Source organism: Thamnophis sirtalis, unplaced genomic scaffold, assembly GCF_051295495.1.
Source record: "Thamnophis sirtalis isolate CommonGarterSnake01/CBP01778 unplaced genomic scaffold, rThaSir2_p1.2 scaffold_8, whole genome shotgun sequence".
Classification (NCBI taxonomy): Eukaryota; Metazoa; Chordata; class Lepidosauria; order Squamata; family Natricidae; genus Thamnophis; species Thamnophis sirtalis.
In genome coordinates this window covers 25,560,713-25,572,863 of record NW_028261388.1, presented here as the reverse complement: position 1 = coordinate 25,572,863, position 12,151 = coordinate 25,560,713, and the positions used below count along the sequence as shown (strand labels likewise).

Genomic DNA, 12,151 nt, shown 5'->3' with positions numbered 1-12,151 from the left:
TAGACTTTGTTTTAATAAATAAGACCAGGAGTGATAGGTGTTACACTTCAACAAATTATGAAGGGCACCCAGTTTTACGTTTGATCAAGATAGAACATTTTGCTTCTTTTCATTATTTCCATTTAGGAAAAAATATTAATTCTAAACTAAACAAGTAATATCATAAACTAATAGCAAAAATATTAAGTAAAATATTTCTATATTTCTGCTTAAACCATCTCCAACCAGTATTAACACCAGGAGAGGGCCACTTAACAGAATGAAGAAGAGAATGCCAAGCCAGCAAGAGGAATTGTCATATTTAAAACCTATGATAATCTAAAAGTTCCAAATCCATGGGACAATTAAGTCCAAAGATTCCTGGTTTCGGCAATGTTTCTACATTAGAGTTTTCAAGAATCTGTTTAAGAATACTAAAATGTTATTAAGGCATAATCTATATAGATAAACATAAGTTGAGCTGGAAGAAAGTCAGAAAACTGAAACATTTCTATGTTGTCATGTAGTGGCCATTTTGTCTGTGATTATTATAAGGATATAAATTTACCTATACAAAATAAAAGAGCTTAATATACAAAATGTCGTCAGTTTGTGCCATTATTATATTTGACTTCAGACATGAGTTTGGACAAGAGTTTGTGATAAGGGGCTTAAAAGAAATATCCTGGAGCCCATTTTTAACTTAGGACATCTAAATATATTCACCCTACATAGTATGGCAGACTTTTCTTTTTATGTCATGTCCCAGTCTCATTCTCTCCTGTTTACCTTCAGAGACTTCAATTATCTGTGGTAGTCCTATAAGAACATACACTCATTTTGGTGACATACCATGTACACTTTTTAAAAAATTTGTCTAGGCTAATCAGTCAGGAAGTTCCTCCTCCTAGCAAATGTATTGTTCTATTGTATTAATTAACAGAGGTGTGCAATGCAGTAAGTTCCCTGCAGCTGCCACACAATCCTGCTTTATGAGGTACTGTATCTTATTCACAAACATTTTAGAGCACTTCCTCAAATCAAGTCCAAAGCACAACACAGTTCTATTAAATAGACAAGCAAGTATTCAGTCTAGTATTCTGACAATTAATTTACTTTATGATAAATAGAATTGTATTTATATAGTCTGGCCTTTTGAATCATCAAAATTTTTAAATTTGTTTTATATTTATTGCATGCTGCTCTATAAAAATTTGACCTGTAAATTAGCTGAAATAAAAACATTGCAAAAGGTACAGTAAACCTGGTAACGTGCCAGCAACATGACATGTTAAAAACCACATTTAGTCTTTGATTAGCCACTTACAAGATTGACATTATCACTTATTTTATCTATATATTAACAATCACTAAGATCTATGTTAACAAAAAAAAAAGTCTGAGCCAATTTATATTTACCAAAAACCTGGGCCTAAGGGCTCCAAATCATTACAAGTATTCCTCATTTAGCAACCGCATTACTCAGTCATTAAGCAAAGCAGTCACTAAGTGAAATTATGACTTTGCTTATATTTTTACTTCAGCTTTCCTTTGCTTTACAGCAGGGGTTCCCAATCTTTTCTATACCCCGCACCCCTAGAACGCTTGATATATTCTTGCACCCCTAAAACAAAAAATAATTATATGCATATAATTATACATATACACTATAATTTTGAAACTTCTAAACCCAGGTTTTCAAATCCCCTGGAATGTTGTCTCGCACCCCCACAGAGTGTAAGTACCCCCAGTTGGGAACCCGTGCTTTACAGACTTGTATAGATCATAAATGCAAGAATTCGCCACAAAGTTACTTCATCATTATCACAATTATGAATGGTTGCTGCAAAGCAAATAATTAAATAACTACTGTATTTAAAACTGGTGCCCATTCACAATTACAATTGTTTTATTAAAAGCAATCAAATTGCCTTTAATTATTTCATTAATATTTCACCTAGAAGTATAAGCAGTATATACAGTTCATTTAGGTTTCTTCTGCTGGACATTTCAACTTGATTTTAAACAATCATGATCTGATATTCCAGGGCTGTCAAACTCAAGGCCCGCGGGCCAAATTCAGCTCGTGGGGTGCTTAGATCTGGCCCACAAGGCAGCCCTGGAAACAGCAAAGGACTGGCCTGTGGTGCCTTTGACAGCTCCATTTTCACTGGCAGAGGGCTGCAGGAGGCCGTTGTGGCCGAAAATGGAGTGCAGGGGGCTGTGCATCCCCCCCAGTTCCATTTTCGCTGGCAGAAGGCTAGATAAACAAACAAAAAACCAAACAAAAGGAGAAATGTTTCCCCTTTTGCATTTGAGCATGCAGAAAGGGACATGCAGAAAGGGAAATGATTTCCAGTTTGTCCTTAGGGGCGTTTTTCATCCTCTGGAGCTTTCAGGGGCCTTCAGGAGCTTTAGGAGGCTTCATAGGGAAGCCTCCTGAAGGCCCCTGAATGCTCCGAAGGGCTAAAATTGGCCCTACTAGCAATGTTCCTGAAGTATGTTCCTGAATTTCCAGTTTGCCCATAGGGCCAGTTTTTCGCGTTCCGGAGGCTTCAAGAAAGCCCCCAGAGGGCAAAAATGGCCTCAAAAAAAGGCCAAACTCAGCTGGCCAGTGTGCCATAGGTTCGCCATCACAGCTCTAGGTATTGAATTACAACTCTTCAGCAATTGCTAATTGTATGTAACAAAGCATGGACGATCACAGACATCCATCTCTGAACTTACAATATATTGATATTACTAAATTATTATTTTTATTATTGTTTAGGTGGTGATGGTGATGGAGGTAGTTATTAAAACAACTCCAGGTTTTATATAAAATAAATTTTCACGCAAGTAGTAACATCCTTCGATGTTTTACAAGCAAAGAAGAAAAACTTTTTGTAGAAATGTTTAGAAACTCTGTGTTTCTCTTTCGTGTTTATCCTTGTTATTTCATTTAAAGTAAATATAATATTCTGATCATATTTTCACAGGGTATCTATTACAAAACCTAAATATGAAATTTGTTCCAAACTTTGCATTTTCACCTGCAACTCGGCAAAATTTGCTAGAACAAATACTATAATACATGAAATACAGGTAGTCCTAAACTTACAACTGCAATTGGGACTGGAAATGTGTCATTAAGCAACGTGGTCACTAAGTGAGCCATCATGTTACTGCATCTGATTTTACCACCTGTTTTGCCTATGCAGTTGTTAAGCAAGACATCACATGATCACGATTTGCAACCTTCCCTGTCAGCTTCCCCATTGACTTTGCTTGTTGGAGTGAGAAAGGTCACAAACAGAGATCGTGGGAGTCAAGGACAACCTTACAAGTACATGCTTGCTGCCAAGTGAAAAAATTGTAGTCACATAACTGCATGAACAATGCAATGGTCCTAAATGCAAGGTAGTAGGTCACTTTCTTCAACACTGTCATATTGTAATTCCAGTCACCAACCAAATAATCATAAATCAAGGACTACTTGTACTGCTCACCTGCATATAATCTGCAATGAAATAATAAAATACCAGCAATAAGCAACTAGTCAACAAGCTTATTGTATGTATTCCATAAGATTTTCCCACTACAAATATAAATTTGGTTATATCACCCTTCAAAGTAGATATTTGAATTGAAAATTATTCAATTAAATCTCTAGAGCTAATCAATTTTTCACATTAGATCAATGAATCATTAAATCAAACTGTACTACAAATTTAGTTTATGATTGGGAATCAACTTTGTAAAGCAAAGTGAATTCACATCAATTCAATGGTTTTTTTTTTTCAGTTCAACATTTTCTATAATATTGTACATGGAAATTAATTTGTTAGAAAGTGTTTAATGACAGCGAACCATTTGTTTTCTTTGATTAGTCATTTTTAACATTAATCAAAAACTATGTTTTATTTTAAGAAGAAACTGAATATTTCATTTTAAAGAGGCTAGTGAATCTTATTATGAACATATACATAGATATTCAATATGAGTTTTAATTTTTATTTGTATTTCAGTTCTTGGGAGATACTTTCCCAAAGAGTAATTTAAAATGAATTTCCAATTGTGCCACCTAAAAGCCCATAATATAACTAAATCACATTATAGTTATTCACTTTTTGCATTACAATTTAAATAGCAGAAAATTCACATATTCTGACTCTCAGTCTTTTCCAAACAACAACCCTGTGAGGGGGGCTGAGTTGAGACCATTGGTCCAAGGTTACCCAGCTGGCTTTCATGGCTGAGGCAGGACTTGAATCAGGGTCTCCCACTTTCTAGCCTGGTGCCTTAACCACTAGACCAGTGATGGTGAACCTTTTCGGCACCAAGTGCCGAAAATGCAGAAACGTCATCCACGCGCTCATCGGGGCCATACTCTGGAAAAGCCAAATTTCTGGGTTCTAGCATGTATGCACACCTGATGATCAGCTGACTGGCACGCATGCTCACACCAATTTTTAGCACTGCTGCATGTGCGAAGGATAGCTGATCGTTACATGTGCATGCATGCCAGAAACCTGGAAGACAACCAGGCAAGGCCACGCATGCCGGGCAACATGGCTTCGTGTGTCACTTTGGGCACACGTGCCACAGGTTCTCCATCACGGCACTAGACCAAATAGACTTAAGAAGCCTATAAAAATGGCTGTTTATGCAACTGGAGAAAGACCATTATAGAAGAAAACATGTAATTCAGAGTTGAACCATGGAGTCCACTTTGAGCCTGTTATTTGCTTGCAGACAATTCATTATCCAACTAAGTATCCAGCTAAATAACATCATCAGTGCTGGACCATTTCAAGTTTTTAATTAGAATGCATTCTTTCTGCAACAGTAAAATTTTATATTATATTGAAATTTATGCTCTCAGCAACTAAGCATAGAAAAAAAAGTTAATTCTTTCATAACTGGACCCTGTACATATTTCAATAACCAATTCTAATGTAAAAAACCATCATAGCAGTTTATCACCAATTTTAAAAAAAACAAGTGGGGCTGAATTCCACATATTAATATGCAGTAGCAGAATATACCCCAACAAAATTAGTGACAGATTTATGAATGGATAAAGTATTACCTAACACATCAACAGGTTTTTATGCTTCTGCAATGCCAAAACAATAAATAAGTTCAGAAATGGATTAAACACTTTATCTCCAGGGCATGATCTGCTTAATGAATGAAAGCTGCTTTATTTTGATAACCTTATTCCATCGCTCTACTGAAATAAATAAGCAGTATCTTTACATAAATGCAACAAATGTAGCAACTTAAATAAGGGTGTTTCTTTTAAAAGACACCTTTGAAAACTGAGAAACAGATGTGAATGTTGAAGAACTGCCAATAGTTTATCTTAGAGTCACAAACCTCATAAAAGCCAACAGAGCTTTAACTTTCACTCATCCATAAACTATAAATGTTAAATATCTCATTTCTAACTGTGTTAACAGCACTGTCGCTCTGTAAGACTAGATAACATTTACTAAAAATCAAGACAATATGAGATATCCAAGTGATTATTTCAGCTTCTGCTATAGTAATAAATTAGCACAGAATGTTTAAAACTTAGTCACAAAAAGACCACAGAATTTTTGCAAGGTTATTCATTTTATCATAGATATAGAATATTCTCATTTATTCAGCTATTTCATCAGTTTTGCCGCAGCAAATCTTTCATTCAGAAGCACCAAATCATATATAACTGGAAGTAATTCATTTCTAAATTCTTATTTTCTCCCTGATGTTAGACAACTGGACCTCTGGTACAGATAGAGGTGAACACTGACATGCACTTCTGCATTAACTCTTGCACATCGTGAACTGAATAAGGGTTCCATATAAAATGCTATCTTCTCTACAGAGGGGACATGTTTGTATGATTTAGATATGAAAGTGATAATGATTTAGATAGGAATCAGATAATTCCTTCCCAGTGCAATGAAATAATAGATCATCTTATTAACACATTCTGAGAGACATGGCCCCTTTTTCAACATGTCAAACCCAACTGCTAGCAAGGTAATAGGGTTAAACATTCACACATGTCAACTAGAGAGAAGAAGTGCAATCTGTAGCTGCACCTGAATGTTGCTCAATTAAAAGGCATTAATATCAAATCCTCTTCTTAACAATAAAGCCATTTATGATCCATTAAAACTGAGAATAAAATTAAATCTGTTTTTATAAAATATTGCATTTGGAATAGCAACAGATAGGCCATGCAATCTTATGGGACAGAGCAATATCCCATACAGTACTGTAAGCAGGGCCACTAAAAGTTCATTTACAGAATGAACTGTAAATGAAGTTCATTCTTCATTTACATACAGTTCTGTGTGGATGTTGAAATCATAGGGTTGGGTGGAATCTGAAGGGAATCTGAGCAGGAAAGTTGGGGAAGGGATTAGAAAAATCAAACTTCATCACTGCAAAGGAGGAACTCAATGTTAGGACAGCAGTTAACTACTCCTTCTCAGTGAAAAAAAGCCTCTCACTTCTGGATGTAAGACATTCAGCTGCCTCAGGCCTGATCAAGTTCAAGAAGGATGTGAAAAACTTGACAGGAAAGGCAGGAAGATGACGACCAGTATGGCAAAAGGCAGAAGTGAGTTGAGGGCAAAGCAGGCCTGTGAACCTACAGAAGCTCCCTGTGGACCAGTTGAAGATAAAAGACTCCCTAGGTAAGCCTCCAAGTAGCTCAAGAAAGACCTCCTAACTCCTCCCCTCTTCTATGGGCTGGTGGAGGATTTGTCAAAATGAGGAAAGAAGGAAGGGGAGGAAAAGTAGGAGAGAAGATGACGGAGCACTTAGAGGACAGAAGCGGAGTTAGAGACTTCCAGAGCTCTTGGCCGGGCAAGGCAAGGCGGACCCAAAGGAAGACTCGCGCGGGGCAGCGCTTTCCCTCCCTTCTATAGGGAAAGGATGGAAGGGCTGCTCGTGCTCCCGCTGGCGGGGTGGAGCCCCCTTCTTACCAGGTTCAACACGGTCTCCACGATGTCCCGGTTGCTGACCTCCCCGACTTGTATGAGTCCGATCAACACGGCAAATTTCATGCGGATGTTGCGGATGGGCACGGACGGATTAATCATCCCGGCGGGCAGCACGACCGAGCCGGAGCCCGATGCCCTCAGCTCCCCCATCACGGCCGCAGAGGAGCTGCTACTGCTGCTGCTGCCGCCGCCTCCGCCGCCTCCTCCTCCGACCACCGCTGCCAGAGCAGGTGACGGAGCTGAAGGTCCACCGGTGCTGCTGGCCCCGACAGGGATGAGAGCCGCCGGTTGCGGCTCCGGCCCCGACACCGGCTTGTCGCTCGCCATCTAGCCTCGGCGGCTGTTGCTGACCCTGCCTGCCTGCCGCCGCGCTCCTCCCTGAACGAGGAGCCGCGCTCCCACCGCAGCTGCAAGACCGCGGGCAGGAGCAGCGCCGGCGGGGGCCGCTAAACCGGACCGAGCCGCCGCCGTCGCCCGGCCGAAAGACCGTCCCAGGAGCCGCTCCCCCGCTGGACTCTATAATGAGATTATTATGGGCTCCGCTGCCCCGTTAGTCGGAGCAGCTTCTCGCCCGCTCCTCTCCAGCAGAGACGGGGGGGAAGAGCCTACGCGGTGTTACCAGCCTGCCGAGGGAGGAAACCAGCGAGTGCGACCGGGATGGGGGGGGCAGAGAGCCGCTCCGCAGCCCCCGCTGTTGTTGTGGAGCCAGAACCGCCGCCGCTGCCACCGCTCACTCCGCCATGTTGCCGCCCCCTGCCTGCGGTAGCTGCCAGGGCGCCTGCGCTGCGGAGCCCGCGGAGGAGTGGCCCGGCTCCCTCAGCAGCCCCTTTTACCCCTCCTTCTTTCGTCGTGTCCCGCACATTCGCCGGGAGAGAAAGTCGGGGAAGGGACTCCTGCGCTCGCGGCGGCTGAGCTGCCGCCTGCCTTTCCCCTTCAGAAGCGGTGGCTTCCCGCGGCGGCGGCTTTCCCAGGTAGCGATAGCGGCGAGCGGATGACATAACGGGTTTGGGTTTTCTTCCTCCTCCGACCGGCAAGACCTCCTTCCACCTTTTCACGGTGGCAGCGGCTGCGCGAGAGAAGACGACGGCGTGCTGGCCAAGAAACCCCGCGGTCCCGGCTTATTATGGCCCCACGCGACGACCGCGTCGGGAGAAGCAGGTGCCTACCGCCGGCGGCTGCCGCCTGCCTGCCTGAGGAGAGCCAGATAACCGCGCGGGGGGATCCAGCGTTCTGCCAAGAGCGCGCGTTTCTGGCCTGTATTGGGGGACTGTGGGGAAGGAATAAAAGTGGCGGATAACTTCCCACATTTTGAATGATTTCACGACATTTGTCCTGGTTGGAATTGACACCTAGGGCCGTCAACTGCAATACAAAAATCAGGATGGGTAGACGTGTGAGGGGACGGGCGGGCGAGGGGTGAGGAAAGAAAGTACATAAATTTCTAGAATGGTTCCCCGTGCAGGACGATTTGCCCAAACCACTTCTCATCTCCCTGCGGGTATTAAAAATAACAAATTCACAGCGTTTTTAGCACGATGCTTTAATGTAGGATTCCCCACCACCACTTACCGATGTTATTGAATGGTGAGATAAGAAACCATAGATCCATCCATTTGTGGCTTTGGCATATCCATGTGAGGGGGACATATGATGTCAGACTCCCAAAATTAGTATTAATCTCACATCCAGATCTAACTATAGAATGCTAGGTTCCAGCATAAAAATAGGGGAATGGTATCAAAAATGGGTTCTAGTCTGTGTTTCTAAATCTACCAAATCGCAGCTCGAAAACCTCCACAGTTTTCACTTGAAAAATCTTAAATTCATTGTTTTTATGTATTTGGGGTGACTACTTGGATATGAGGTATAGCTCTTCACTATTTTTCATAGTATATCTAATCCATTATGTTGTTTATGTGGGATACATAGGCTAACACATTCAAACAAATTCCCTTTCTAACTTTTATTCTGCTTATAGGTAGGAAAATCAGGTAGGCAAATACATTTCGGCCCAGCTTAAAATATTAAAATTAACACTTTGAATTGAGCCTAGAAAACTGTTGGCAACCAATATAAATCTGTCAGTAGAGACATGATGTAATCATGATACCATATCGTACACCAGATAGCAGCCTGCTGCATTTTGCATCAATTAACACTTAAGGGTTTTCTTCACGTTAGCACACTGGATTAATTTAGGTATTATCACAAATATTAAACTTAGCATTCATTGTGCAAATGTGTGCCTTGCCAGCCCTGCTTTAGAAGTCTAAGAACAGTATCCTGTCAAAGAATTCTTTCAAGATAAGAATCTGTTCTTTCAGCATTAAAGATCACCACTTTCAGAAAAAAAATACTCCAAAACCCAAGTCTAAAAACAGTTGCTTTTAATTATCTGATTAATTCTGTTATCCACACTTCTGGATACTGTTTAAAAGTTTATTTAGATTTACTTCAGTAAAGCACAGTACTGCATCATATAAAATATATGCTAATATTTATATAGTAATCTGAGCATATTACATGCTGTATTGTAAAAATTATTCAGAAAAAGTATTTTGGCATGCAGAGGAACATGATCACAGCATATCTTTAAATGATAGCATTTTAGACATTAAAGCAGTTGGGTCTTTAACAGAAGTCATGAAAGCTAAATCTTTTTTTCAGGCTTGCATGGAAGTCTGACAAAGGACAGAGTTGCTCTAAACTAATACTCCATTCACAAGTGTTTCAAAGCACCTTTTCTTAATTATTTTCAAAGCATAAAGAATATGGCATTATTAGGCAAACAAAAGAAAAGATTCCTCTCTCCTCAAATCTAATTTTCACAGGGAAAATAAACTCTCAACTCAATGATAAAACAGATTCAAAAAAAATGATGATTCAAATACTGTAAATGAATGTACTGTACAGAGAACCTTGGAGAAGAAATGTATGAACCATTAAGGGAGGAGAAATGGCAGCTCAATCCTGAGAAAGTGGTGTTAAGAGATTTAAAACAATCCTGCCTTGATTTTGTCTGATATAAGAACTGGGAAGCCGGAAACTCACTATGGACTTTCACAATTTTATTATTATACTATATAGCAATAAAGTAACATTCCTAAAATCCCTGTGGTATCTGTTTCTTGACCTTGCTTATCTCAAAGGGCTGATATCAGTCTTTAAAGCCTCACTACTTTCTTATCAGAGCAGCATCAAACCTTGCCATTGTATCTCGAAGATGGCAATTGATCATCAGCATACCCTGGGGTCTGCAGAAGTTCCCAAAGAATTCTTATAGTATTATAGAGGTATAGTAACTATCCTTGAAAAGCAGTGCAGAAATAGTTGGGCATACTTTCAGTTACTTTTGAGAAACTTGAGATGCCCACCCTCATTCAATATTATGAGGGGACAGAATTTCAAGATTCTGTTCCATCTTAAAATAAAGCTCTAATAGTTCTTGTGGCATTTTATTACCTAATCTGGTCCAATTTGAAAGACTGGCATTAATCTCAAAAAGTCTTTAGCTTAATCATAGAGAGGACATAAGATCCTAGGGGCACCCCACTATCCATAGAACAACTTCCTGAACCATGGTTACAACACTAATATGAGATTGATATACAAATAGTACAGGTGCACAATGGCATAACTGTTTTGGACAAAGGAGCAATATTTGTGTCATCCAGGAATGGTTCACTCCCGTGGGAGTTTGTCAGAAAGATTTGGAGGAACCCAGAGTCCATTTGACTTTTACAGTCCTATGAATTGTTTATGGTAAGTGGATCAAGAGAATTTCCTACAGATCACTCCAGGGTGACTTTTGAATATGCTGAAATAATAGGGAACCAAGTGGGCTATACGCTCATTTAGGGCAATGATCCATTAGTGGGTAATTACCAGATTTTCATGCAAATATTTAGAGATGCATTTAACCATTCATGTAGGAGACCAACAACAAATTAAAGAGTTTTGCAAGCTGGAGCAGCAATTGCATAGACAGATTTTTAATTACAAGACAGATAGGTGGGGCGGAATGATCTTGCTCTGATTGACTAGTTTTGAGAAGGACTCGCTAATGAACTGAGAAATAATTAGTAATATAAGATGCACCAGAAAAATTGGAAGAACCGTTCCAATATTGTGTGTTAATTAATGGGTGATTGAAGAAGTTGAGGCATAGAGAAACATGTACACAATGTAAAATATTCTCTCCTTGTCTTCTCAGACAGCTACATTAGATAACCTGTTCACCAATGTAAAGAACCCCCTCAGCAGAGAAACAGTAGGAATCTTGGTTTCTCTTGGGGATTCCAAGTCAAGGATTGCACTGCTAAAGCATAGACCTCTGAATTTTTTAAGTATTACACCTGTAGACCTATAAGCCACATAATAAAACAAGTGCCCAGATTGCTCCAGAGCATCACCTCAGAGAAGATCTCAGACTCTCTTCCCAGGATACATGTACAGAAATCACAAAAACAATCAACCACCTTTTCAAATGAATATATTTCACAGGGTGATAAGAAAACACAACTTTCTGGATATCCTAACCAGTAGAGGAATTATTATAAATTAGAAAATTGTATTAAAAAAAAAACACTCATACTGACTTGCCTACAACTCAAGAATGGACATTGAAAGTTACAAATTTAGCTGAGATGGCTAAAATATCGGCATATCTTAAAGATCATTCAAATGAGAGATATAAACGAGACTGGAAAAAATGGATTGACTATATACAAAACAAATATGGAACTAAGAAATTCCAGATAGCCTATGCTTAAGATCAGGAATGATTTAAACTGTTCAAAGTTAGCATAGCAAGAAGAAGCTAAAATCAATGTAGAGATGTTATTAATCCTTTTTTTAAATTTCTTTTTTCTCAATATATTTTAGACTGTGTTTGTTAAAAATCTATACCGTGTACGGTCTCTGGGAAGTCAGGGGGCAGGGAGGTGGGGTGTTGGGGGGAGGGTGGGGGGGAGGGAGGGATATATACTAGGTTAGATACGATGTGTCAGATTTCAATGTAATGCGACTTCACATGTATACTGTTTTTCTTTAATTTCTCTGTAAAAATAGGATAAGTTAAGTACATTGACATATAGTGGAAATACACCAAGGGGAGGAGTGGGATAGAAGAAAGATGGGTAGAGATGGCGGGAGAGAGGATGGGAGGGAGTGTGAGAAGGAAGGGAGGG

At 40.0% G+C, this 12,151-nt stretch overlaps 1 protein-coding gene across 3 annotated transcripts in view; it reads right to left on the bottom strand.

Annotated features, from left to right (window-relative positions):
• NBEA (neurobeachin) overlaps positions 1-7,836 on the bottom strand; it is a 360,491-nt gene extending 352,655 nt beyond the window's left edge. For all 3 annotated transcript variants that reach the window (XM_087721296.1, XM_087721298.1, XM_087721299.1), the window contains exon 1: positions 6,945-7,836. In XM_087721296.1, coding sequence (XP_087577422.1) covers positions 6,945-7,289 — 345 coding nt within the window. In that variant the 5' untranslated portion in view covers positions 7,290-7,836. The remainder of the gene's footprint in view (positions 1-6,944) is intronic.
• Positions 7,837-12,151: the final 4,315 nt, after the last annotated feature.